At 43.4% G+C, this 27,984-nt stretch overlaps 1 protein-coding gene across 3 annotated transcripts; it reads right to left on the bottom strand.

Moving 5' to 3' along the window:
- Positions 1-2: 2 nt before the first annotated feature.
- On the bottom strand, positions 3-27,802 carry LOC310754989 (calcium and integrin-binding family member 2-like). Of its 3 annotated transcripts, none has more exons than XM_083631654.1 (5): positions 27,563-27,802; positions 16,642-16,753; positions 7,652-7,799; positions 5,864-6,059; positions 3-1,121 (listed from the first exon to the last, which is right to left on the bottom strand). In XM_083631654.1, exons 2-5 carry the CDS (start codon positions 16,717-16,719, stop codon positions 1,100-1,102), a joined length of 444 nt encoding a protein of 147 aa, XP_083487780.1. In that variant the 5' UTR covers positions 16,720-16,753; positions 27,563-27,802; the 3' UTR covers positions 3-1,099. The 3 variants fall into 3 exon arrangements, with proteins under 3 accessions (XP_083487780.1, XP_083487778.1, XP_083487779.1); XM_083631652.1 differs by lacking the exon at positions 27,563-27,802 and adding an exon at positions 27,139-27,552; XM_083631653.1 differs by lacking the exon at positions 27,563-27,802 and adding an exon at positions 22,907-23,367.
- Positions 27,803-27,984: the final 182 nt, after the last annotated feature.

Here is a 27,984-nt window from a genome sequence, read left to right as displayed (position 1 = left end):
AATAAAATCAGGAGTAGTTTAATCATGGACAACTTGGATACAGAAGCCACAAATATGTATCAGAGCCCTTCTATAAGACTGTTAGAGAACAGTTATTGTACATGTGTGATTGTCATCCTGCCCCAGTTTTCAGCCAAGACTGGGCATGAAAAGAAAAGGAAGGAAGCTGGTTTTGTAGAGAGGGTATGAGAGCCAAGAGTCAGGGGTTGCTGCCATGCATTTGAGGAGGAAGATTGCATAGCTGGCTTTCTTTAAAAAGCAGGAGATGTCCTTATTCTTGGTGATGTACTTCCTCTTTACTTTTTCATGAGTATATTCTTGGCTTCATCTTGTGTGTGTGGTTGTTGTTGTTTTGCAATATGTCAGAATTATTGAATTGAATATGAAACTAAATAAGACCCTCATTGGATGCCAGCAAGATGATTCAAAAAGAGTCCATTTGAAGAAGAATTGTTTGCTAATACATGACTTTTTTTTAAAAAAAAAGATAAATGTTTCAAGTTTCTTCAGGATGTGAGCATCCATACAATACTGGTTGCTTAAGCACCTAAAGCCAGTGCAGTGGCTCCCTGGGCACGGACACCCATCTTCCATGATCACGGATGCAGCCACATCCATCTGTGTCAGGTGACAGCTCCGGACAGACGGTGCTACGCAACGGTGGAGACATCTCCTGTAAGGCCTGTTTTTATGTTTATCCATTACCTTCTGGGAGTCTCTGCTAGATCGCTCTTTCCTTTTTGCTTGGAGGGACAACAATATCAAATCTTTACAAATATAAAAATTGCAGGGAGACACACAGAGCAGCATCTGGTCTGGTTAAAACAATGTGGCCACCCCACAACTTTTCATCTGCCTGCCACATCACTGGCCAATGGTGAAGGTGGGGGGAGCCAAATATATCCACGGGTTCATTCCAGAGAAACAGCTTCTTCTCTTCGTTACTGTGAAACTCTGAGATTTGTTCACTCCTCTGTTACAGAATTCAGAGGAGGAGGCTGACATGTAGGCCCCCTCCCCCTGCAAACACATGCAGTGCTTGAGATTCAGAGAGGCAGGACAGGCGTCAAATTATTCCCAGCAGCTCAGCCCAACATTTTCAGATTCGTATATGGAAGGTGCTGCAGAGACATAAACAAGATTCAAGGTAACAGCAGAGCAGAAGCATCGCTTTGGAAGAGCTGACAAAGGTGAGATATAAATGCAGTAAATAAATGAAGTACAGACAAAACTCAGGTGTGTGTGTAGTGGATTAAATATTTTGTCACAAATATCTGAACAGTGGGCTCACATCTTGGAGCCCCCCCTTCAAATACTTGCAACACCCCTGGGCAAACAGCGCCTTGAATTGTACAGTGGTACCTTGGGTTAAGAACTTAATTCGTTCCGGAGGTCCGTACTTAACCTGAAACTGTTCTTAACCTGAAGCACCACTTTAGCTAATGGGGCCTACTGCTGCCGCCGCGCCACCAGAGCATAATTTCTGTTCTCATACTGAAGCAAAGTTCTTAACCTGAAGCACTATTTCTGGGTTAGCGGAGTCTGTAACCTGAAGTGTATGTAGCCTGAAGCGTATGTAACCTGAGGTACCACTGTACATGAAAGCAAACTGGAGACCGGTAAAGATCATAGAACCATAGAATTCTGTTGTTGCTTGAATTTATATACCGCCCTATACCTGGAGGTCTGAGGGTGGTTCACAGAATTCTAGAATTCTAGAGTTGGAAGGGACCCCGAGGATCATCTAGCCCAACCCCAGCTGTACCAGGTGGGAATTGAACCTGCAACCTTGGCGTTATCAGAGGAGCTGGTGTCAGTCAGTAACTTGGCTGTGCCACTTTCTGCAGTAGCAAAAATAGCTTCCAAGGGCAACCACATAGCCATGCAATGCAGTAATCAAGCCAGGTTGCTATCAGGGGCTCAGATAACCCTGGGCAAGGCACTGTCGGTCTCTGTTGAAGCTATTGCTGCACCACCTGTACCAATCCATACAGATCTGTTTTTTAAAAAATAAAAAAGAGTTTTAGCTTCCACAATGATTTATAAAACAATTTCCTGTGGGAAATGTAACCAGTCTTGTAGAACAGAACACTTAAGCCATGGCCAGCTCTGAGTGCTAATGGGTCCATTAAAATACAAGCAGCCTCAAAATGATAACATTTTTTAAAAGTGAAATAAACCTACAGGGATCAAATTTTCTGAACCAGCCACTGCCTCAGTCATTTACAACTTATTCCTACTTCTGGACTCTGTCCAGCACAGACAATTTCCTCTGTCCTGGCCAGCTATTAGAGCAGAGGGATGGGTTGTCATTGGAGTTTTTTTAGTTTTCCTCTTCCGCGCTTAGAGGGAAGGGCTGCAGCTCCAGGGGTGCAGCATCTGCTTTGCATGCAGAAGGTCTCAGGTTCAATCCCCGGACTTTAAACGTCTCCCATCTGAAACCTTGGAGAACTGCTGCCAGTCTGGGTAGGTCATACAGAGCTAGACGAACAAATTGTTTCATTGTTGTTTTATATTTCCTGTGACCTGTTGTCCACTGTGGATATGGCCAAAATCTGGATTTCCTGCATTGAGCTGGGTTGGGGGTGAACTAGATGACTTACCAGATCCCTCCAGCACTTCTATGCATATCTGCTTTTGCAAAACAAAAGAAAAACAAAAAAGATTTCAAAGAGTGAAATCCTTTCGAAAATATGCACGTAAGAACTTGGAACAGAGAGGCAATCATGATCTGGTAAGTTCCCTGTGCAGTATAAACAAAGGCAGCCCAGATGTACTGAGATGAAGCTGACTAATATTACAAGGAGTAATGAAAGTAACAATATACAGAAGCAGCAGGACAGTAACTCAAAGATACTGGGTTCCTCTGGCGCCAACTCTTCCTCTTTTATGGAGTAATTTAAAACCCTCTGGGATTGCTGTCATTCTCAGAGATAGCGTGCACTTAGGGGGGAGGGATTATAAAGGCCAGTCCAATATTTTGGATGCAAAAGACCAACATATCCACAAAATACATTTAAAGCACATTTAACACGGCTCCCCCACCACAGAGAAAGATTCTTGGGAGGTGTAGTTTACCCCTCACTGGGTTACAATTCCCAGCATCCTTAACAAGCTACAGTTCCCAGGATTCTTTGGGAGAGAGCATGTGCTTTAAAAGTGTGTTTAGAATGATTTGATCAACTCTGCCTAGTCAAGCTATCTGTCCAGATTGCGACCCAGAGCCCCTGTGCCAGAAGGCCTACATTTCACAAGCAGCTGGGGGGGGGGGTCAGCAGGTGTTTGGACAGCGCCTCTTTAAAGTGCAGAAGGCTCGCAGGATTGAATCCATGTACCCCAAATGTCTCTGCACACAGAGGAGGCCAATCTAGAACTCTTCACCCTGCCATTTACAGGAATTATCTGCTGTTTCCAAAGTTCAGTGGCGAGTGTGGATCCTTATGTCGTCAAACCAACATTCTTGCATGTAATGCAATGGTTTCATCTTCTTATAATTGTACACTATACTATTGTAACCCATCCTAGGACCTCTAGATAGATAATGACAGGAAGACAGAGAGAAGGCAACAATGAATTTAACACAATGAAGTTAAGAGTGCTTTCTCCTCCACCCCAATCCTCATCCCGTCTCCTTCCATGACTATTTGTTTAATTTACATAGTGCCTTCTGGGCATTGCATCGAGGAAGTTCATTGTTTTAAAGAAAGGCCAGCCATTTAATTTAATTTAATAAACATGAATGATGCAAAGCAAGCGAAAGGGGAAGAATCAAATGAGCAAGTTTGGTGATCAGGGTCACTGCATGAGACAGTTCTGGAAAAGGGCAATTAGTCCCAGCTAGATGGGTGGAGGAATCCTCACAGGCTCAAATTAGAGTCAATAATCCTAAGGCTGATCAACCAATAGTTTGATTCAACATAAGGTGCCTTCCTATGATTGGTAGACCTGTATTTCAATCCCAAAGCCCCCTGGAACTGTAGTTCAGTGGAAAGTTGAGTGAATTCCAGAAAGAAGCCTTGCAGCCCCCCAATAAATAAAAAAATGAATAAAATTTGTGGTTCTTTGGGTGAAATAAGTTAAAATTGATCAACGGAGATGTGCTACAACTTTCTTGTTTAGTAATGAGCCTAGTTGTTACCACTTAAAAGCAAGTCAAATCAAATATACAAGGGAGCTTTCTTCTTTAAAAAAAAAGTATCATAATCCGATTGGTGGTTCTGTTTAATCATACAGTTAGAATATTTAACTTTTATTTTATATGAATATCTTTCTGTTTTTAGTGTATATTCAATGTATGTTACGTAACTCCTAAAATAAGTATCTGTTCCGGTAATGCTGACTATTTCAGTTCCAAAAAGGGAGAGAAGGTGGTATTTGAACCACAGCATTTGATTCATCAATCCTAATTTAATTAAATTTTTTCAACCCAATACACCACTTAAGCAGTAGGAACTGTTTGGGAAAAGGCTGTGCTGAAACTCTGAATCTTGTTATACCTGTAATTGAATTCCCCCATTAAGCAAATCCCAAATAAGAACAAACCCAAACTCCAGTCTTTTGCTACTACCTCTTGGGCAGTCCTGTCTAGTGGGTGGGTGTGGGTGTGCGCAGGCATGTGCATGTGCTGCTGCCCCATTGCAGTGATGCTAAATTCCTTCACCTCGCAGGAGTAAAACCCTATCTTTAAAAGGAACTTGCAAGTTCCATCTGGAGATATCTGAGCGGTGGCTTTATCCTTTTCCTGTCTCTAGAGTGTTGTGGGGCAGAATGCAGCCAATGGTCTGTAGCCACCATTCTGTGTCCACTCGTGCAAGAACACTAGCAGATGGGTGAGTGTTAATGTTGTGCAAAGAGGAATTCAGTACAGCCGTTGCATTAGGTTAAACCCATTGAACAACCCTTTTCATGATCTATGGCACCACAAAATTGCCAGCAACTTGCTTACGGTAGGTGTTCTCTTGCTCAGCTACATTCCACTGGTGCAAAGCATTTCACCGACACAGTAAGTACAAATGCTAAGTGATTTTTAACTTGGCGCTACATTGGCTACAACCCAGTATCTTCAGGATCCTGACTGCACCTTCCTTTATGCTCTGCTCCTCCTCTCCACACATCTGCAAACAACGCTACAGAAGCAATGCCCTCATCCCATCCTGAAAGGAAAGCCTGCTCCCATTTGAATCATGGGGAAAGCTGTGGAAAGAAAATTTAAAATTCATGGCATGTAGTTCGCTAAAAGAAAACTATATGAAAATGATGTATAGATGGTATTTAACACCTGTAAAACTTGCTAAGATGTATAAAAACTCATCTAACTTATGTTGGAAATGTAAAGAAAAAGAAGGTACGTTTTTTCATATGTGGTGGACATGCAAAAAGGTAAAAGGCTTCTGGGAAATGATATACAATGAAATGAAAAAAATGTTTAAAAATATTAGGAGATGAAGTGCCAAAGAAGCAAAAGAGACTATTTATGTAGGCAACCACAGCTGCCAGAATGCTACTTCCCCAGAAGTGGAAAGAAGAGGACGTCCCAATGAAAGAAGAATGGAAGACTTAAGATGATAAACTATACCGAAATGGCAAAATTAACCGTGAAGATCAGGCACCAAGATGAAGGAAAATTTAATCAAGAATGGGGGGAAACTATAGAGTATTTTAAAGAACACTGTAAAAATGTTGAAACATTAGCAGGGTGGTTGTAGCATTTATGAACTAAAGGTAAAATTAGGATGTGAAAATGAATTTGAAATTAAGTGAAGAAAAATAGTTATATGCAAAGAGAATAAAGGGGGGAATGGAAACTGGTGGGTGAGGGGAAGTCAATCAATTCTGGGAGTATTGCAAATGCTTATACATGTACCTGAGGAAATCAGGTGCTTTGGAAATCATGTTTTCAAAATCAGAAAATCCAAGCTTGCCATCACCATCCATATCCGCTTCGTCAATCACTTTTTCGCAGACCAGGCTCACCTCTTCCTCTGTCAGCTCTTCTTTTGTCAAATTGTTGAGGGTTTTTTCCAGATCAGATTTACAAATGAAGTTGTCTGTGTTAAAATCTGGGCAAGCAAAGATGGGAGAAAACAGGTGGTCGATATGCCTCTTCTCCAAGGACACCGTAAGCCCAAAGGGAACCCCTGGATGGCAGGTGACTAAAGGATGTGTGAACGTTATCTCAGTCAGGAATATCAGAAGAGCTCTGCTGGACTGAACCATTCATCCAGAATCCTGCCAACAAGATACCTCTGAAAATCCCACCAATGGGGACTCTTTGTCCCCCAGCAACTGGAATTGGGAAGTGGGCATGAAGGTCCCACTCTTAGCCATCACGATTCATGGGTCACATCCAGATCATAATTCAAATCAAATTCAAAGCACATGGGCTTGGGAACCATAGTTTGCCCCCTCACAGCTACAGTTCCCAGGATGCCTGGAGGAAGCCATGTGCATTCAATGTATGTTGTGGCTGTGGCCACAGTTCAGAGCTGAGGAGAGACCATGACTTCACCTGCTTCCTGCCCCTGCACGGCTCCTCATCTGTTTCACGGCCAGGGGAAAGCTCAGGTCTGTGGCCCAGAAGGCTTTACAGCACGGGGGGCGGGGGGGTTTCCACAGAGTTTAGAGCTACAGGGGTGACTTTTCCAAGTAACCATTAAGTGACCATTACAGTCCTCCCCAGTTACTTTACAAAACAGCAGGCCAAGGGGGCGAATTTGGCAGGTGTTGGCTGCTCTACACCAGGTGCTTGCCGATTAATCTTGCAAATGCATAAGAGAATGGCAATTAAAAGGCCATTGCATTGATTTGTTTTATTGTCTTTGGCCCAAGAAGCAGGATTAGCATCAGCCCTATTTAATTATAGAGCTGCAGAATGACATTTAGCATGTTGGGTAATTGTCAGTAAAACAGTCGGCATGGATTTATTTGCAAAAGCTCTGGCATCTGGTAGGTCATTCTGAAATAAAGAAAATAAATCAGAAAGCGTTTTTTTAAAAATATCGGGCCCCCACCTCACCCAAAAAACGCTTTGGTGAAATTTAAAAGCAGCTGTTATACTAAATCAATTATATGCTTCTGAGAATGTTGCTTCTCAGAAGCCCAAGGTTTTTTTTTAAAAAAAAAATGCAGTTGTTCCATAAGGCAAGAGTGAATGCACCATTTCCAACTGCACAGCACCCCCAGGAAGCTGAGGGAATCATAGAGTTGGAAGGGACCCTTGAGGGTCATCTAGTCCAACCCCTGCCATGCAGTTTACCCATGAGATCGCCTTACTTCACATATGCCCCTTCAGCTGCTTCAATCTGTAGAACTGCCAGAGGTGTCGCATAATATTCATTCCGCATTGTAAAAAAATCTGTATCTTAGTGTGGCAGAATCTATACTTTGGAACTCCCTATCTATTGACCTCAGCTTTCACTGAACTCTTTCTGCGCCTGCTAAAATCTTTTTGTGTAGACAAGCCTACGCTAATATGTAGAACTTTGTTGTGTGTTTTAATCTGTTTCTAATTTATCACTTATTTATTTATTACATTTTTATTTACAATTAAGCAATGTATAAATTTTATTAAATATAAATCTGAAATGGACCAAAACAAAATTCCCTTCCCTTCTGGTTGATGTTCTAACCCAATGCCAATTCCTCTCCTTACCATAGACCTTGAAGGCGTAGATTGCTTTTAGCTCTCGAGGGGCCGTTTCGCTGTGTACAGAGAACATGTCAACAAAGTCATTGAAGCTGAGGCTTCCCTCGTCATCGTCAGAAAAGGAGTGGACAATCCTGTCCCGGAAGGGGTTCTCCTGCAGAAAGACAGAATGCATGAGCAACTTGCAGATTTGCTTCTCTTTTAAAAAGAAACCCAAAAAGGCAGCACTTTAGCTGAAACACTCCTTTAGAAGTCTCTCTGTATCACCCAAAACAAGTGTACAACCAGGGCTTTTTTCCCAGGGGGCACTCAAGGGTACGCAGTACCAGCACCTCTTTTTTGTTGTTAAAAAGTGCGGCACTTACGGTTACAACTTCATGCTGAGTACTGGGACCTATTTTTCTAGGAAAAAAAACACTGTGTACAACCTAATACAAAATCCCAATTATAAGTAGAATCATAGAATCATAGAATCATAGATTTGGAAGAGACCACAAGGGCCATTGAGTCCAACCCCCTGCCAAGCAGGAAACACCATCAGAGCACTCCTGACATACGGTTGTCAAGCCTCTGCTTAAAGACCTCCAAAGAAGGAGACTCCACCACACTCCTTGGCAGCAAATTCCACTGTCGAACAGCTCTTACTGTCAGGAAGTTCTTCCTAATGTTTAGGTGGAATCTTCTTTCTTGTAGTTTGGATCCATTGCTCCGTGTCCGCTTTTCTGGAGCAGCAGAAAACAACCTTTCTCCCTCCTCTATGTGACATCCTTTTATATATTTGAACATGGCTATCATATCACCCCTTAACCTCCTCTTCTCCAGGCTAAACATGCCCAGCTCCCTTAGCCGTTCCTCATAAGGCATCGTTTCCAGGCCTTTGACCATTTTGGTTGCCCTCCTCTGGACACGTTCCAGTTTGTCAGTGTCCTTCTTGAACTGTGGTGCCCAGAACTGGACACAGTACTCCAGGTGAGGTCTAACCAGAGCAGAATACAGTGGCACTATTACTTCCCTTGATCTAGATGCTATACTCCTATTGATGCAGCCCAGAATTGCATTGGCTTTTTTAGCTGCCGCGTCACACTGTTGGCTCATGTCAAGTTTGTGGTCAACCAAGACTCCTAGATCCTTTTCACATGTACTGCTCTCAAGCCAGGTGTCACCCATCTTGTATTTGTGCCTCTCATTTTTTTTGCCCAAGTGCAATACTTTACATTTCTCCCTGTTAAAATTAATCTTGTTTGTTTTTGCCCAGTTCTCTAATCTGTCAAGGTCGTTTTGAAGTGTGATCCTGTCCTCTGGGGTGTTAGTAAGAACTCTGAATCCCCACAAGAGATCACTGGTGAAAAGTCCATTTCAACGCTGAGTTTTTCTCAAGCTCCTGCAAATCATTGGTGCTTTTCAACTCCTGAGGAATGACTAGTTGCTCCCAACTACTCAAAAGTATAGACTCTCTTGTCTCCCAACCCTCGGCTTGTCTTGGGAGGTGACCTCAGTGCCCAGATTGGCCTTGTTTCCCCACAAAATACAATATTATCTGGAATAAACTTGGAGGACAAACCCGAAATCTGTCAGAGGGCAGCAATGGACACCACCTCTAACCACACTGGGAAATATCTTTGTGAACTTATAATTAAGCATAACCTTTTGTTATGCAATGGGCATGTTCAAGGGGATCAAGAGGGTTATTCTACTTTTTTTAAAAAAATAATTTTTATTAAGTTTTCCATTTAACAATCCAATCATATCACATTAGTTAATCCGAATTATACCAATACATATCATAAAATCCAAATATTTTGCCGAATTTTAAAATTTTTTGTTGGGGGTACCCATGCTTCGAGTTCAGTAAGGATCCAATCATCTCATATTTCTGCTGCTTTAATGTTCACAAGTCCCATCTTCCAATCTTCTTGTTGTTATTGTTTTTCTTCTTAATAACCTCTGAGTTGTTTCCACAGGCGAGTTGAAGCAAGCATTATTATGTTTCTGTGTGGACTTTCACGCTGATCCAAAAGTCCTATTTGAGCGGCAGGCGCCATTTTGACAGTTCCGATGAAATAAAGTCTAAGCGTCTGCTCATTAATTTTCCCAGACCAGTTGCTCCATAAATCAGCCTTTCCAGGGGAATTTTTGCCAAATCAGACGTACAATCCAAACATGATAACAGAACAGTGGCTCGCCTCCCCCTTTGACTGTAAATCGAGGGTTATTTTACTTTTATCTCCCCCAGAGGCTTTACTAGCACCATAGATTATATCCTAACATCCAATAATGTGCCAATTGACTAAGACACCTTTAGGATAATTCCCAGAGCTGAAAGTGACCACTTTCCACTTGAGTTATCTCTGACATCATTCGTTTCTCCTGCCTTTCCTAAATTATTGGATGAAACGGAATATCTGATACTTGGAAAGAGGAGGTTAAAATGGAATGCACAGGTCCAAGAAAAAATGATTCAGATCCTGGATTTCATGAATTTGCTTTATTAAAGGGGAAAATGTTGTTAGAAACAGGAAACATAATCAGACTCTATTAGAACATAATCAACCAAATGCGCCCACTGATGTCCACAGCTAGTGAGTAAAAAATAAAAAGTTTCAAAGACAGACTTGGTTTGATAAGGAATGTCAGAATAGAAAAAAATGCCTATCTTAGAAAATTGAAGTTAAAACATGACAAGCACAATCTTGCTCTACAAGCTGAGGTAGCCCAATTATGATACAATTATAAATTATTACTTAAAAACAAGAAACAAATATATTATGAGCAACAGTGGAAAGATTGGGAGATGCAGCACTTCAAAAGAACTCACGAAAATTTTGGCATCTCGTTGCCCAAGGTACAAATGGGCTGGGCTACTCGTTAGAAGTATCTGTTCAAGGAAAGGATTGGGTGACGTATTTTACAGGAATATACAGCCCCCGCTCTGACTCATCCTCACAAGTTTACTATACTCAGTTATTAGAACTGCCAGAATGGCCAGACATCACACCCAATCAGATTAAGAGGCTAATCGTAAGCCAACTAGCCAATAAAGCTCCAGGAGAAGACATGGTCCCAATGGAGATATATAAGATAAGACCGGATTTCTGGTCACCCATTTTTGCAAAACTGTTTTCATACATTAACAGCTCAGGTCGCATACCAGAAGGGTGGAAGCTGAGTATAATTGCCCCAATATATAAGGAGAAGAAGAAGAGTTTGGATTTGATATCCCGCCTTTCACTCCCTTTAAGGAGTCTCAAAGCGGCTAACATTCTCCTTTCCCTTCCTCCCCCACAACAAACACTCTGTGAGGTGAGTGGGGTGAGAGACTTCAGAGAAGTGTGATGAGCCCAAGGTCACCCAGCAGCTGCATGTGGAGGAGCGGAGACGCGAACCCGGTTCCCCAGATTACGAGACTACCGCTCTTAACCACTACACCACACTGGCTGGTGGTGATAAGAAAAATCCTACCAATTATAGACCCATTAGTTTGTTAGATATAGCCTCTAAACTATATGCCAGGCTCCTTCTTGGGAGACTGGAAGAATGGGCAGATACAAATAAGGTGATATCTGAAGCCCAGGCAGGTTTCCAAAGAGGGAAATCCACATAGGACCAGTGCTTTCTGCTATGTAAATACATCCATAATTTGAAGCAAAAACTATATGTTGCTTTTATCGATCTAAAGTCAGCTTTCGATACAGTTCCTAGACATGCATTGTGGCAGAAATTAGAAAAGACAAATATAGACCGTCATCTATTATTTCTCATCAAAACATTATATACTGACACATCAATACAAGTAAAGGTGGATCTGGCCGGCCATCTTACTACTAGAATTAAGACCATTACTGGAGTCAAACAGGGATGCATTTTGGTGCCTTTCTTGTTTATTTTTATATTAATGACATGGTTAAAGAACTGGAGGGCCTACGGTTTGCCCCTGTCACAATTCTTGACCAAAAATTCTCAGTCTTAATACATGCTGATGACCTAGTACTTGTATCTAGAACCCAGGTAGGCCTGAGACGGCTGCTTGCGAAATTAAGTTCATATTGCATGAGGAATGCTTTATCTATAAAATGCGATAAGACACAGGTCATTGTATTTGGGAAGCGTCCCAAAAAGCATGTTTGGTACCTGGATGAACACATCATAAACCAAGTAAATACGTTTAAATATCCGGGATTTGTTTATTCAGAAGCAGCATCTTGGAATATACAGCTCTCCAATATTAAATTTGCAAGCCTTTAAATCAGCAAAAGCTATTTTGAAATTTGCTGTTTGTAAAGGTGGAAATCTGCTTAACCCAGCTCTATCTGTGTATAAAGCCAAATCAATGGCCCAGATTTTATATGGTGCAGAGGTTTGGGGTACCTCAAAGGTCTCTGGTTTGGAACCCCCACAGAATTATTTTTAAGAGTCCTTTTAGGTTTACCCAGAGACATACAATCTGCCATGGTCAAGTTGGAGACTCGCATGTTGAGCATAGAGAGCCAAATAAATAAAAGAATCCTCTGCTACTGGTTTAGAATTCAACAGATGGACAACGCTAGGCTACCAAAAAAATGCCCGATTGAGCTCTCAAATGGATTACCCCTTAAAAACTGGGTACATCACGCTACCCAACTGATGTGCAAATATGACCTCTCAGTGACTGAGATCAAATAACTTCCCTTATATTCCCAGAAAAACATTTTTAAATGAACCATAAGGGCAGTGGCAATTAAAAACAACCTAAACTCTATGTACACATCCACATGCACCCCATTATATTTTAAACTTAGAGAGGCCCATGAACAAACACCTTATTTCAATGAACTGACTTTTGTACAACTTCGGAAAGCTTTTACAGAGTTACGATTAAATACAATAAACTCTGCTTATAAAGATGGGAGACACAGAGGCATACCAACAAACAAACGTGTTTGCATTAGGGGATGTCCTGAAGTAGAGGACCTTATGCATTATATCTTGCGCTGCCCCTTATATAATGAAGCAAGAGAATGATTTTTAGCACCTATAATGACAAGCTCCCCTGGCCAGAACCCCTCTGACATGATTTTATATCTGCTCGCAGACATAGATAAGTATGTGACCTGGCCTGTAGCACTCTTTGCAATCGTCACTAGGAAAATTAGAGCAAATTATATAGTCAAGATAGCCACCAACTGTAAAGGAGATGAATTTATTTGACCCTACCTACAATTTATTTGACCCTACAAGCTAAAGGGACGCGGGTCATGCTGTGGGTTAAACCACAGAGCCTAGGACTTGCCGATCAGAAGGTCAGCGGTTCGAATCCCCGCGATGGGGTGAGCTCCCGTTTTCTCAGCCCCAGCTCCTGCCAACCTAGCAGTTCAAAAGCACGTCAAAGTGCAAGTAGATAAATAGGTACAACTCCGGCGGGAAGGTACACGGCGTTTCCGTGCACTGCTCTGGTTCGCTAGAAGCGGCTTAGTCATGCTGGCCACATGACCCGGAAGCTGTACGCCGGCTCCCTCGGCCAGTAAAGCGAGATAAGCGCCGCAACCCCAGAGTCGGCCATGACTGGACCTAATAGTCAGGGGTCCCTTTACATAAAGATATATTCTATCTTTATCACCAAACTCCGAATATAATTGCATACTGTATTAATTAACATTATTTTTAATATATTAGTGGACATGTGGTGATTTTAGCCTATAAATTTGTTCAAAGTCTTAACCTGTATATTAAGGTACTTCTATAGCTCTGTTTAGAGTAGGTAATGTTTTGATAATATTAATGTTTTAAGTTTTTTGTATTAATTCAGCATATTTCCTTTTAACTGTTGAATGATTCTGTGTACATTGCAGTATCCTTTGGCTATGTGCAATAAAACTGACTGACTGACTGACTGACTAGTTGCACAGGTAAAGCTGCAAATGTCAGATGGCTGGAGCCTCTAAGTTAACCGGTGGAAAAGAAGCGTGAAAGTAGAGCTACAAGAATGGATAAGCTTTTCCAGGCTGGGGGCTTGAGGTTACTACCCATGTCCCAGGGCTTCCCCTTCAAGACTTCCCAAGTGGTAGGACCAGGAGCAGCCTGCTAGTGGCACAGGTGCCCCGGGTGAAAGCCCAGTGGTTCATGGGAGATGTACTTTTCAGCACAGCAGGGTAGGGACAGACTTCATTCTCCCCAGGCAACTCCATCCCTACTCTTACTACCACCCAGGACGTCAGGAAGGGAAACAGTGTTTTGGCAAGTAGAGGGGCTGGGAAGGAGTTTGTTCAGAGGGCTAGAGAAAGCAGGCAGGGAGGGCAGCGGGGAGCCGGGATTTTGTGAAGCCTGTCTCGCCAAAGCTTACATCCCAGCCCAAGTTGGAAAAGCAGTGTATCATGGGAAGCTGCCTTCTGCTGACTCAGATAGTTTGCACATCACTCTCAGTCCCGTCTGCGCTGATGGCCACCGTTTTCCAAGGTTTCAGGAAGAAATCTCCTAGTCCTACCTGGAGAAGTTAGGAATTCAACTGGAGACCTTTGGCCTGCAAAGTCTGTGCTCTCTCTCTCCTTCTCCTAGATGGGCTCCCTTCCCAGGTGGATGAGCCCCATCTGCCCCTCACTTCCCTCCACAGCACGGGCAGAAACTGCCTTCTTGACCGTTGGACCCACTCTTGGTCTCATCTACTCAGTCCGCCAGTCCCAGCAACACAGGAAGCTCCCTTATACAAAGTCAGGCCATTGGTCCATCTCCTTCAACACTGTTTACACTGACCGGGAGCAGCTCTTTTGGGTTTTAGGAAGGATATTTCCCTGCCCCTACCTGGAGATGCCTTGCACATGCCAAGAATGTTCCATACTGCTTCCTCTAAAGTGATGCCAATGTGGCCACACAAGGCACATTTCTTTTCTTGCAGTCCCTGTACACAAGTTCCCTGCCAGTCCACCGGGAGGATGGGCCAGGCTGGGACGAAACAGTAAGACATGCCTTTCCATTGCAAAAAGCAGAGCAGAGCCATTTGCCGTCTCCCCCCATGCCCAGGTTGGAACGTGAGCAGCCGCCGTCTGAAGAGTTATTATCTGCACCCAGACATAACATCCTGGGCAAACCAGGACTTCAGCAGCCTCTCTCTCCTTTCCACGCCCCTGCATTACCACCAACTGGTTTCTCTTACAACTGAGTATATTGCCACAGGATCCAGTTACGGTGATGGCAGTTTGAAAAGTGATGAATTAAGGACACTCAGAAGCAGGTAATGAACCTAAATCGTACCGCAGGGCTGCACTCTTATACCAGGGCCCCCCATGCGGTCTGCCAACGAATGTTATCTGGCCCGCAGGTGACCCTACCTAATTTTAATTGAAGTTCAGAGAAAAAATGCCCACAATTTCATTCATTTGGGGGAATTCCCTCCCCCCAAAAAAGTTGAAAGAGTTGGAGAATATTGGGGTGCTCCAATGCATGCAGTGGCTACTCAAGAGGTCTGGATCATACAGTCAGGAACACCTGCATCCTGCTCTCCTGGGCCAAATTCCTCCCCTTCAGAGGGTGATGCCATGGATTCTGAGGAGCTGATGGAGTGGGATGGGGGAAGCAACACTCATGTCTGCTTGTGTGAGTTGCCAACCTGAGCTCCACTTCAAGGTGCGACCCTGAACTTGAACTCCTGCTGAAAACCCTCAACTGGCTGCAACCAGCCACTGGCTGAGTTCCTGAGCCAGGAAGACTCATCTAGACATACTGAGAAATACAAGTAAACACTGTCTTCCAAATGGGGATGGACACGTGGCAGGCACCATGCCATTCATCATGCCAGGAGTTAGGCCACTCTTCTTCAGCCTGCAATAAACCATGGAAACCCTGAGTCCACCTTCCATGTGAAGGCACAGGTTCATACAAGCAGCACCTCCATGACATGCTGGCTTAAGCAGGTGACCACCACCTTGCATAACAAAAATAATACTAATAATAATAATAATAATAGTAATTTGTAGCCCATCCATCTGACTGGGTTGCCCTTCCACAGGAGGCTGTTCCACAGGGTGGGCGCCACTACCAAGAAGGCCCTCTGCCTGCTTCCCTGCAACCTCACTTCTTGCAGTGAGGGAACCGCCAGAAGATCCTTGGAGGTGGACCTCAGTGTCTAGGCTCCATATTGTATGTTGTGATCTCCCATTTTGCAATCTGATGAATTGGTACCTTTTTCTCCCCTCCATCTTCCTTTGTTCCATACTGAGCATAGAAATATATCATATGGCAACTGATCATCCCAAAGCTTCCTTCAAAATGTGAAGCGTTAAAATTAACTCATCTGTTGACTCAACCCAAGAATTTAGACTCCTGTATATAATGTCTTGAGTGGTCGATCACCCTGTGCATATATGAAGTTACAAGGCCATGGATATGATGTAAAGTAATCCTCAAGGTTGTGAGCAGGTCAGAGCAACCAAACTGCAATGGCTCGAGAATAGACTCTGGATGAAGTCGGGGATTGCCCTGGGAATCTATGGAAGAAGGGAGACAGGTGGTATACCCATATAGCCAAATATGAAAACATTTTTAAAAAGAAAGAAGCTGAATTTACATGGAAGTGAGGAACCGACCTAAGCAAAGAAACGAAGCTCACAAGAAGTGCCTGGCTCTTGAGTCAGGTCAAAGGCCTGTCTAGTCTCTCATGCAGTTTTCACAGTTGTCAGCAGGTGGCCCTGAGAAGCCTACAAACAGGACCTGAGGACAACAGCCCTCTCCCCATTGGTGACTCCCAGGAAGAATGGAGGAATGGAGATAGTGCGGTGAGGAGGAGGCACAGCACATTTCCCCCCTCAAAAAGTTGGGAACCAGTTTGTTAAGGTTTGCTGGGGGTTGTAATTCTGTGAAGGTGAAAACTGCAGTGCCTGGAATTTTTTGAGAGAAAGAATCTGTTTCAAATCTGCTTTAAATGTATGGTGTGTACGCAGCCTTATAGCCAAAGTCAGTCCCCCCCCGTCAAAGATTTTATGGGGTTGGGCTGCAGAAGAATGGCAGAATGGAGACATGAAAAGTAATACCTTTAGCTCTGGCATGTTCACTATAAGCTGCATAGGTAGTTTAACATCTGGATTCTTCGTATAGTCCATAGGTACCATGTTTGGTGCCAGTTCGTGGTAGCGGCCGTGCAACCTGTAAACAAGCACACAGACACAAACAGAACAACACACAGAAGAGGCTGTAAGGAACTGTTTCCATTCCACAGTGCAGACAGACTCAGGCAGACATGCTGCTCTAAAGCCCTCTTTTATTGCAAACAAAATAGGCTGGGGATTGAGCTGCTGAGTCTTCCTCTCAAAGCAATTTCAGCTTAGCCCAAGACCAGGTTGCATGTTATACTGATCATCTCTGCGGAAGGTCTGATTGTTGAACTAGAGCAACGCTAGCAATGCATCCTCAAGAAGTCCCCGCTAGGAAAATGTACTAATAGCACTGCTTATTCTTCCAAGAGATGCTCACTTTTCTTGCAACCAAATCAGAAATAAGTTGCTGATTAATGGCACCACATATCTCTAGGGGGGTTGCTGCTTTGGGGGGGGAATTACTGTTTAATAGACCATGAGACAATTTCAGACCATGGTTTAGAACCTGCAAGAGGATAGGCAGGAGTCTTGAAACAGTACACCTTCCTTTCCCCATTTCCATAATTTGAATTCCTAATTAGGTCAGGAACAATTTGGGACACATTCTTTAAAGAGAAACTTTCAAGTCTAGCCTTTCGTTGTTATTGGCAAATAAATTTCTGGCAATCTGCAGATACCCCAATTGTGGTTTGTTCTAATTCCACACTAAACTGTGGAAAAGGAATGGGACAAAGGGAAGTGTGGAGGAGCCCTGAGTGCAGATGACCCCTCAACCAGACAAGGGTGTCCCCTGTCCCTATTACTATTTATCTTGGTGTTGGAAATTCTGAATAGGAAAATAAGGAATGATTAAGTTATAAGAGGTATAGTATTAGGGAAAAAATCTTATAAATTGAGAGCTTACGCCGATGACCTTATCATTACTATGGAAAACCCCAAAGAAAGTTTACCAAAAGTGATTGAGGTGATAAAAGAATTTGGACAGGTGGCCGGTTTTAAAATTAACTGTAAAAAAAAAAAAGTTAGTTAAAAATATAGGGCCGGAGGAAAAGAACGAATTTCAAAAAATTACTGGATTACAGGTGAAGAAGAAAGTCAAGTACTTAGGGATTTGGCTAATGGCAAAGAATATCAACCTATATCAGGATAATTCTGTAAAAACTTGGACTGAGCTAAAAATAAATTTGGAAATTTGGGGTGGACTACATCTTTCTTTTTGGGGAAGAATCTCCACAATTAAGATGAATGTCCTTCCGAAAATGATTTTTTTCCTTCCAGACTATTCCGGTGTTAGGGGGAATGCGCTGCTTTAAGGACTGGCAAAGAGACATTTCAAAATTCACATGGCAAGGGAAAAGACCTAGGATTAAGCATGAACTATTAATTGATGTTAAGGAGAGAGGGGTTTTTTCCTTGCCTGATCACAAATTGTATCACAATGCAGCATGCCTATCTTGGATCCGTGAATGGGTAGTACTGCAAAACACAGACTTGTTGGACATAGAGGGGTTTGACAGCCATTATGGTTGGCACACATACTTGGCTTATGACAAGGTAAAAGTCCACAAGGGTTTCTTGAATCATATGATGAGAAAACCCCTTTACAAAGTATGGACTAAATATAAAGATTTACTCGAACTGAAAATCCCCTTGGTAGCTTTCCCCTATAAAACTTTTGCAGTTAGGAAAAAAAATATGAAAAAGAACTGGGCAACTTATAAAACCTTGCTGGAAGAAAAAATTAATAAATAAAGCCTAAAGAAATTTGAGGAGATCCGAACACAACTAACTGATTGGCTCCAATATTCTCAACGTAATGAAATATTTAGAAAAGACAAACAAAGGGGTTTTGCAGCAGAGTTATCAAGATAAGAGAAAGATTTAATCCAATTGAAATAAAAACTATTATCCAAGATGTATAAACTCCTCCTTGATTGGAAAGTCAAGAAGGAGAAGGTAAAATCAGTTATGGTTCGATTGGTCCAGGATTTTGGCTATAATATCCAAATGGATGTGTGGGAAAGACTCTGGAAGGTAGACATAAAATTCACTGCATGTTATAATCTGAAAGAAAATCTGATGAAAATGTTTTACCGATGGTACCTGACTCCAGCCAAATTAGCCAAAATGTATTAAAAAAATTGAATGTTTGCTGGAGGTTTAAGAAGTCAGAAGGTACAATGCTACATATGTGGTGGAACTGTGTGAAAGTTAGAGAATTCTGGGACATTATATATAATGAACTTTAAAAAAATCTTTAAATGTTCATTCAAAAAAACCCCCAGAAACCTTCCTGTTGGGAATCATGTATAATGAGATCCCCCAAAAAATTAGAAGAATTTTCATGTATGCAACAACGGCAGCTAGAATTTCAATAGCAAAAAATTAGAAAGGAGAAGTGATACCCACCAAATTAGACTGGCAGGTGAAGATGATAGAATATATAGAACTAGCCAAAATGACAGGAAGTTTAAGAGATGATTCAAAACAAAGATTAAATAAAGAATGGAATGTCTTTAAAGAATATTTACAGATACATTGTAAAAATGTAAACGCTTTGATGAGTCTAGACTGAACCTTGCAGGACAATATGGAACACTAATAAATAAAGTGATAATTAAAATTAAGAAATGATAATACAAAGTGTGAAATCGAAAATGAAGCCTAGAAAACATTGTGGAATGAACGGAAATCAAAGGAACATGTGATTTTTTGGTATTGTTACTGCATTGTTTTGTTTTGTTTTTATTGTTCGTTTGTTTTTAAAGTATTGTTTCGATAAAGTACCGTATTTTTCGCTCCATAAGACGCACTTTTTTCTTCCTAAAAAGTAAGGGAAAATGTCTGTGCGTCTTATGGAGCGAATGTGTGGTCCCTGGAGCCGAATTGCCCAGGGGCAAAAAGCAGATCGTGCTTTTTTCTTCTTCTTCTTCTTTTTTTGAAAGAGGGAAGTGGATGTCGAAACAAAGCTGCTGATCGTTTGCCGATCGGGGAGAGAGATAAGGGACGCTAGAGATAAAGGAGTCTGCCTGGGAGGGGGAAGGTAAGGACAGCAAACGTGCAAAGTGGGGAAACAGGAAGACTAAAGCAATAAGGAGAGAAATTAGAAGAAATGGGGGGGCAAAAAACTGCTCCAGCTATGGAAAAGACCCTAAGGCAAACAAGAGGGAAGGGAAGGTTGAAAGGAAACAGCTAATCGGTGGGATCAGAAGAGAGATAAGGGATGCTACCGGAGGCTGCCTGGGAGGGGGGAGGTAAAAACCCATGGATCCTCAGGATTTTTGCATTAGGTCACCCCAAATTCACCATCAGATCACATGGCCACAGCATGAACCACAAAAATCATACATCTACTGTTTCATTCAGAATATTTTTTTTCTTGTCTTCCTCCTCTAAAAACTAGGTGCATCTCATGGTCAGCGAAAAATACAGTGTTAGAGAGAGAGAGAGAGAGAGAGAGAGAGAGAAAAGATGATCCCTCTGCCTACCCAGACAGGAAGTCCCTATCCCACTGTCAGTAGCTAACTTAAGTTCCATTCTGCCTCTTGATTGGTTGCTAGTCTTTCCAGCTCTCACTGGTTGCCAGGGAACCAGGAGGTGGACCCAGGGCCTGCTCATCTCAGCTGGTGCATATTGGGACTGGTAGGGTGAAAGGCAGGGAGACCAACAGCAGGTGGCGCCAGAGCCAATGCAGGTGAAGCCAGCACCTGACGGGTTGTAAGAAACAAGTCAGGCAGGTGGGGGGATGGCTGCAGTTGGCAGGGCAGTGCCCTCTTTGCTAGGCTGTAAGGCCAACTCTAGCCGGCTGTGCAGACCTCTGTCACCTTTCTGACAAGAACTTCCCAGGAAGCAAACTGCTGGGAATGGAAGATAAAAGCTGGTAATAGCTCATTGATTAGGAAGGCTTGAGTGGCCATTAGGCCATGAGAGATTCTGAGCATCTCATTATGTCTCCTCCACAACAATGCCAGTCGATTCTGGCCTGCAGAAGAGATTGCAAACCAGGAATGTGCATGGACAGGGGCGGGGTACATATCTCACCATTTCCAGAGCCTCGGATTTGAGGAGGATCCTTTCCTTCCCCCTGATGCACCCCCACCAAAAAAGGAAACATCAAACCCTGAGACGTGAACCAAACAGTGTTTATGAGATTTAGTAGAAAACTGCTCCAGCATACATTTTGCAGTGCTCGATGCATTTTCTGCATCTGTTTTCCTCACTGGTGATGGGATTTTCTCATTTTCAATGAGAACATATAGTCTTACATTCCTAAAATGTGCCTGAGGCCCTCTTTCTCCCACCCAATACTGCTGAACAGCCACACTGTGCCAAGAAACAGAGGGGACATTTATCATATGTGGTGGTCATGCAGAGCAGCTAAAGAATCTGGTGAGATTATTTATAATGTGATAAAAAATGTTTAAAAGTTCATTCCCAAAAAGACCAGAGGCGTTTCTCTTAGGAATAATTGAGTCAGATGTTCCTAAGAACTACTGTATAAGAATTTATTTCACTATGCAACAACTGCAACTCGAATTGTATATGCCCAAAAGTAGAGGGAGGGAGCAGTCCCAATGAGAGAGGAATGCTGAAAACGATGAGTTGGTGAGTCTAACCAGCAGAATAAGAGAGCAAGATAAAAGAGGATTTAAAGAGGATTAGAAAAATGTTTGTAGAATATATGAAGAACTACTGTAAACAGGTAAAAACGTTAGCAGGTTTAGAATAAATTCAGCAGTACAAAATATGCAGAAATGAAATGAGAAACGAGACAATACGGAGTAATAATCATATGCAGTAGTAAAAGATATTAGAACCCACGGAAAGGAGGAAGGGAAGTCAATGTTCATTTTTTTAAAAGATTGCAAGGTTATATTAAAATTGTAATGATGTAACAATATAAATAAAAAAATAAAAATTTAAAAAACAAGAACACCACCACTGTGGGAAGTATCCTGATATTGTAAGGTTATTACTGATTTTTTTTTTTTTACTTGTAAGCTGCTTCAGAAGAATTTGCTACCTTCTAAAAGTGGGATAATGGTTCTGATAAGAAATTTTATTTACACATTTTTTTAAAACTCAGAAGTGATGGATTTCAATTTTCTCTGCATATTAGTTTGTAAGATTTTTCTCTTCCCACCCCACAAATTTAGGACACATGAGAAGAATCCTTTTGACTTTCTGAAATCCCAAAGTCCTTCTGGGATTCAACTGGAGCAGAAGCAAAGGGATGCCAGGAACTCGGAGCAATGATGAGGTGGAGCTGAGGGATTCCACTCAGACCTATCCAATCCCTGCTCTGTCCAGACGAGCAGCTTTGAATGTGAGGGGAGAAGGGGCCAGGTGAGGTGGAGACACAGAAACTGGGCAGCTATCCAGGATAAATATCACATTCAGCCAATGGATGGGTGGGCCATGTTCAGTCAGCAATTTGCCAGCTGACTGAACATTCCATTTTCATTTGTGATGCTTCTGCAGGAGAGCAAAAGCGCATTCCTGGGCACCTGGATTTGCTGAATTGGGTTTCTTGTCCTGAAGCCTAAAGGGAGAATTTTTTTAAAAAAAACAGATGGGCTGGGAAATGAGTAGGCATTATGGGGGGGGGGGAGACATGTGATGGAGAGAAATGATGGCTTGTGGGTTTTATTTTTAAAAATAAAAATAAAAATTATGGGCTGAAGCTTTGGACACCACAGCAACTCAAGTTAACTGTGCCCACTTTGCATACAAAAGGGTCTCAAGCTGAATGTCTGGCATCTCCAGTTAAAGAACTGGGTCTCAGGGCTGGGAAGGGAGGTTTGCCAGAGACTGGGTGCCAGCTGGATCAGACCAGCCTTCCCCAGGGCTCAGTGGTAGAGCATCTGCCTTGCAAGCAGAAGGTCCCGGGTTCAGCCTCCACCCCTCCGTGCAGGGTGCAGAGGGACTCCTACCAGAATCCTTGGAGAGCTGCTGCCAGTCAGTGTAGAGAAATACTAGGCTAGAGGGGCAGGAGGGGAGCCCCAAGAAGCCTCTGGCTGGTGAGGAGACCCCTCCCCCCCCCAGCCTGGAGGTCCCTTCAGAGCTTCCTCGGAAACTCCTGTGATGGACAGCAATCAAGCTTGGCTCTTCTCAAGATATCCCTGGGACACCAAAAACCATAAATAACACAGAAATGGGGGAAAGGCTATGGCCAGACAATATCTGATGTCATAAAATTTACCTGTGTCCAGGGGCGTAGGAAGGGGGCGGGGGGCGCCCCGGGTGCCATCATGGAGAGGGTGACAAATGATCAAGGAACAATTACTGCCCTACTAGGGTGGTTCATAAAAAACTTTTTTTTAAAAAAAGTCCCTGCTCCAAAGGTCTTATCTTAGTACACTAGGGATTATATAGCTATATGTGAAATTCCATGCATATCAGTTAATATTTCGACCCTCCTCCACGAAAATAGCTGTTTACTTGGTTGTTTCCTTATGTCATGAAGGCTGAAATTTTCATTCAGTGGAGCAGGGTAAGATATTAACTGATCTGCAAGAAATTATATAGCTATATAATCCCTAGTTTAGTAAAATAAGACCTTTGGAGCAGGCATTTTTTTAAAAAAAAGTTTTTTATGACCCGTCCTACTGCCCCACCCTCTGCTGGGCTTCCCGGGTCCTGGAAAGTCGGCCTATGTGAAGAAAATGAGACTCCGCCAAGTAGACTAGGCCTTGCCTTGCCTTCGCCCCGCCCCCTGCACACAGCCGATTGGCCAGCTGGATTGGGGGCGGGGCGAAGGTAAGGCAAGGGCTAGTCTACTCGGCCTCCTTTTCTTCCCCTAGGCCGACTTTCCGGGCTGCCGAGGAGGCCTGCCAAGGCCGCTGCCTGTCCTGCGCACCCCCTTCGGGCCCAACCCCCCCCTCCGAAAAACCTTTGCTGCCCCCAAAAGTAGAGCGTGTGGGACAATGGCAGCGCTGCCGCCCCGTTTTGCCCGCGTGTGGCGCCAGGAGGAGCAGCTCAGCGCCACCCTGGGTGCTCGGCAGGCCGGCCTCCCCTTTGCCCCCAGCCTCCCCTGCGTGAAGCTAGGACCCCCCCCCCAAAAAAAGCAGTTGTGTAATTAAAAGAAGATGAGAAAAAGCAGCAAAGCTATTCTGTGGCTAATTGACCAATTAGGGTCTATTAATGAAGTTCACACTTTTGACAACCAGTCTGATGCTTTTGCAGAAAAATATTCCTAGACACAAGACTTTTATTTTTTATTTCATAAGCCCTTTCAGTCTCCCATCTCAAGGCTAAGTACAGCAAACTGTACATTCCCACCCCTCTCCCCAAGGCTGGATTTTATTTACTTTTGTGTGCTGGTGTATCTGTGTCTCCCTTGTATCTATTAGGGACTATTCTCTTGCCTTTCCTTTGATATCTATGCTACTGATTACTTCTGCTGTTTTAATTTTAGAGAAAGTTTTTAATTTAAAAAGGATCTGAACTATAGAATAACAGTGGTAACAATACATTGAAGACAAGTAAATCTTTTGGGGAGGGTGGTCCCAGAGCCCTAGCGCCCCCACCCCAAAGAGGATCAAATGGGCTGACTTTGGCACTCTTTTGTCCTCCCCTCCCCCAAGGTCTTTCTATCTGCGCTGGCTCCCTGCCTGTTACGTTACATGCGAGGAAACCCATGTGGGGTTCCTCTCTGTGTAAAGCCTAAACACAATCCATCCTGTAGATTTAAGTATCTGTCCACAGTCGGCTACTTGTTATCAGAGGCGCAGAATCCATATTCCTTTGTAAGAAAATATGAAATAACGTAAAACCATTTTTGAAGGCAAAATTTTTTTAAAAAATCAATGGGTAGGGGGGTGACAAGAAATTTTCTGCACCAGGTACCACCTGACCTTCCTACGCCTCTGCCTGTGGCCTTCCAAAAAATCCAAAGCTGAAGCAATTCTCCTTAGGAGTAATTTCATGTTGTGACAGACAGACCCAGAACCAATTAGCTGGCTCAGTGGAAAGCAACATGGCCCCCTCTGTGAATCCATAGGCGGGAGGGTGTTGCATCTCTCAGAGGCCAAGTCCCGAGGTGCTATGTGCTCCCATGGATGTTGTGCCCCATACACTTTCAGAGATCCATGCTCCAACTGGGATGCCTGCTGAGCTACCCTGAAAAGCCTGCTTTTTATCTCCATCTATTGCCAGTTACTAATGGGATCTTGGAGCACATTTCTTTCTTTCTTTCTTTCTTTCTTTCTTTCTTTCTTTCTTGCTGTGGACAAGCATCAATCATATTCCCTCATTAAAGGTTTTCTTCAAATTATCATTGAAAGAAGAAGGAGACAGGCAAAAATCCATTAGCCGGGAGAGGCTCCCAGATTTAATTATTCCACTCTCTTGAACATTTTTACAGGAAGGAGAAGGTGGAACTGGGCCATGGAGCCTGACCCTAGGTCCTTTGGGAAAGGGCAAGGTGGGGAGTTGTCATCTTGGAATGAAAGTCCACCCCTGGCTACTCATCACGGCTGCAGTTAATCTCAAGATTTTGAATACCAGTAGATGATGAGCAGCCATGAAAGAGAGAAGTTGTTCAGGGTGCAGAACCTCCTTCAGTCCAAGGGCCACATTTCCACATGGGAAAGTTTTCAGGGGCCAGAGGCAAAAGCAGACAGAGCAATGGGTGCAACTCTCACCTTTGCACAGGCTGCTGCATGCCAGCCACACAAAAGCCAGAGGTTCAGAAGAGCATTAAGAGCTCTGCTGGATCAGGCCAATAGCCCATCTACTCCAACCTCCTGTTCTCAAAGTGACTACCCAGATGCCTGTAGGAAACTCGCAAGCAAGAACCCATCCCAGTGTGAGAATACTCCCCCCCCCATGGTTTCCAGCAACTGGCATTCAAAAGCAGGGCAGAGAAATAAAAGCATACACGCACCACACACAGCCTCTTTAAAATGATGAATTAGGTTAATCTCACACCTGCCAAACAAAGAATGAAATTCTAGCACTCTTTCAAAGAGACTTGGCAGGGGAATGGAAGCATCTTTTGGAGGCAAAGAAAACCTTGGAGAAACAAGAGGTCCGGTTTCAACAGAACACCAGTTTGGGAAGGATGGGGGGTTTGGCTGAGCCATGCAAAGATACAGCATACCTAGCAGACAGAAAATGTTGGCTGTTCCTAAGGGGAAATATTTGTGAGGAAGGGTCAGCCAGGCAGGGCATCAATAAACCAACGGAGACTGTACCCATTAGCACAGTTCCCTTATTCCACCCTCCAGTGCCTGCCTGACACATTCTCTTCTCCTCAGACTATTATGTTCTTTGTGGGAACTGAAAGTCCTGCAGCCTTGGCTGGACAGAGAATTATCATTCATTTTTATTTTACCTTTTAGGTACACTGAACACAGAAGTGACACCTGTTTTTGCTGAAATGAATACATATAATTCTAGGGAGGGTCTACACTAGCTGGCACTGCTGTAAGTGCCACATAAAACCCTTCTGCACCTGCAAGAAATTGATCTCTGGGTGTGGCAGCACCTACTCTGTGGAACTCCCTGCCCATTGAAATCAGGCAAGTGCCTTCACTGTACTTTTTTCAGTGTCTGCTGAAAACATTTGTGATGAGACCAGCCTGAAAGCAGGAAGACATGACATTTCTTCTGGTATGGGAAACATCTGTAAAAGGGAGCAGAGACTCCTTGTCTGGGTCATCATCATCTGAGCGTGTTCATTGATCGGCATCTCAGGAGGCTCTCAGCTAGGAGGGCAGGAGCAACCCTGGCCTGAGTTCTTGGACAGCAGCTGACAGCCAGAGTAGACAACACTGGGCTAAATGGTAGGAAAGCCAGACAGTGCCTGGAAGCAGGACAATCACTCCGTTGTAGAAAGTGTGGTTTGTATGGGCCCTGCTTCATAGATCCCTGGAATCTCCACAATAGATAAGGCAGGAGGTGATAGGAAAGACCTCTGCCAGAGCCCTGGAAAGGGCACAGCTAGCTGGGCCTCATCCACTCTTAGCTTTGCTCCGTGTTTCTGGGCACACGCCCAGGCTTTCCAGGTCCGTCTCCAAGCAGGGTGTTTGTTTGTCCCAGCACTTTCCCCAGAAAAACCCACATTTTACCGCTGAATTGGAGCAACCAGCTATCAGGTTCTGAGAATTGCTGCTTGCTCCAATTCAGCAGCAAAACACAGGTTTTCCAAGGGAAAGCACCAGGACAAAACAAAGCGCTCGGAGCTGGGCCTGGGAAGCCTGGATGGACTTGTGCCTTGAGGGCCCCCAGCAAAGGCCTGTGCAGATGAGTCCTCAGCAGAGACAACAATGGTCCAGATCAGGCAGACCAAGGCGGTGGCCGCTAGATGGTGCCAGGCCCTCACTGGGATCATCTTCTCCCTCTTAAACCAAACCGATAAGAACGCAAGAACATGCAAACAGCCTGCTAGATCAGGCCTAGGACCCATCTAACCCAGCATCCCGTTCTCACAGTGGCAGATGTCTGTGGGAAACTGGCAAGCACAAAAGCCCTCTCCCTGCATTTTCTCGCAACTGGTATTCAAAGGCATCGCTGCAGAGGCAGAGCATGGCCATCCTGGCTAGCAGACATCCATAGCCCTCTCCTCCGTCATGAATTGGTGCAATCCTCTTTAAAGCCATCCAGGTTGGTGGCCATCGCTGCCTCCTGTGGCAGGGAGTTCCATAGTTTAACTGGACTGCATGAAGAAGTCCTTTATTTTATCTTGCTTCACTTGGGTGGTTTCTATATCACCAAGCATTACATCTCAGTACACAAACCCTTTCTTCTAAAAAGGAATCTGAACTTCCTGAATTCCTTCCACTGGGAATGATGTGAGCACCACCACCAGCCCCAGCACAAATTAGCAGAGCAGAAGGAAGTGTGATCTGCTTACCGAAGGATTTCCTTTCGTGTGAAGAAAGTGCAATCCTGCAAATGAGACAAAAAGAGAAAGGAAACATGGTGTTTTCATTGGGAAGGTGGTAAGAAAAGTATTGATTGATTTGAGAGGGTGGTGGTGATAATTTCATTTATGAATCGCTTCCTGTGTGGCATCCAAAAACAGCTGGCATATAGAAAACATTTAAAACAATGGAATCTGTAAGAACAATTAGAAAACAATTACATATAGAGAAACAACAGCACAATTATGTTCTGTGTTTAAGAAAATGCTTTATTCTCTTGCTAACTATGCTGTTTTAAATGTGTATTCTACATTTGACCTCCTTTAGTAATGTCTTATTTTGAAAACTTTAAGATAATAAAAAAAGTTTGCTGCATAAAATGTCTTGTTTTGAAATCTTTAAGATAAAAAAG

The sequence above is a fragment of the Podarcis filfolensis genome (assembly GCF_964270895.1).
Source record: "Podarcis filfolensis genome assembly, contig: HAP1_SCAFFOLD_64, whole genome shotgun sequence".
NCBI classification, from domain to species: Eukaryota; Metazoa; Chordata; class Lepidosauria; order Squamata; family Lacertidae; genus Podarcis; species Podarcis filfolensis.
Note: the sequence above shows the minus strand (reverse complement) of the source record. Positions and strands in the feature narration are given on the sequence as shown.

Bases quoted from the DNA above. Each gene is read 5' to 3' on its own strand.
- LOC310754989 (XM_083631652.1), bottom strand. From the start codon at position 27,308: ATGGCTTTAAAGAGGATTGCACCAATTCATGACGGAGGAGAGGGCTAT. The intron at 16,754-27,138 runs GTGAGAACGGGA...GCTTGTTTACAG, and splicing joins TCCCACAGACATCTGCCACT to GTTGCACGGCCGCTACCACG. The intron at 1,122-5,863 runs GTACATGTATAA...ATGTCTCTGCAG, and splicing joins AAAGCACCTGATTTCCTCAG to CACCTTCCATATACGAATCT.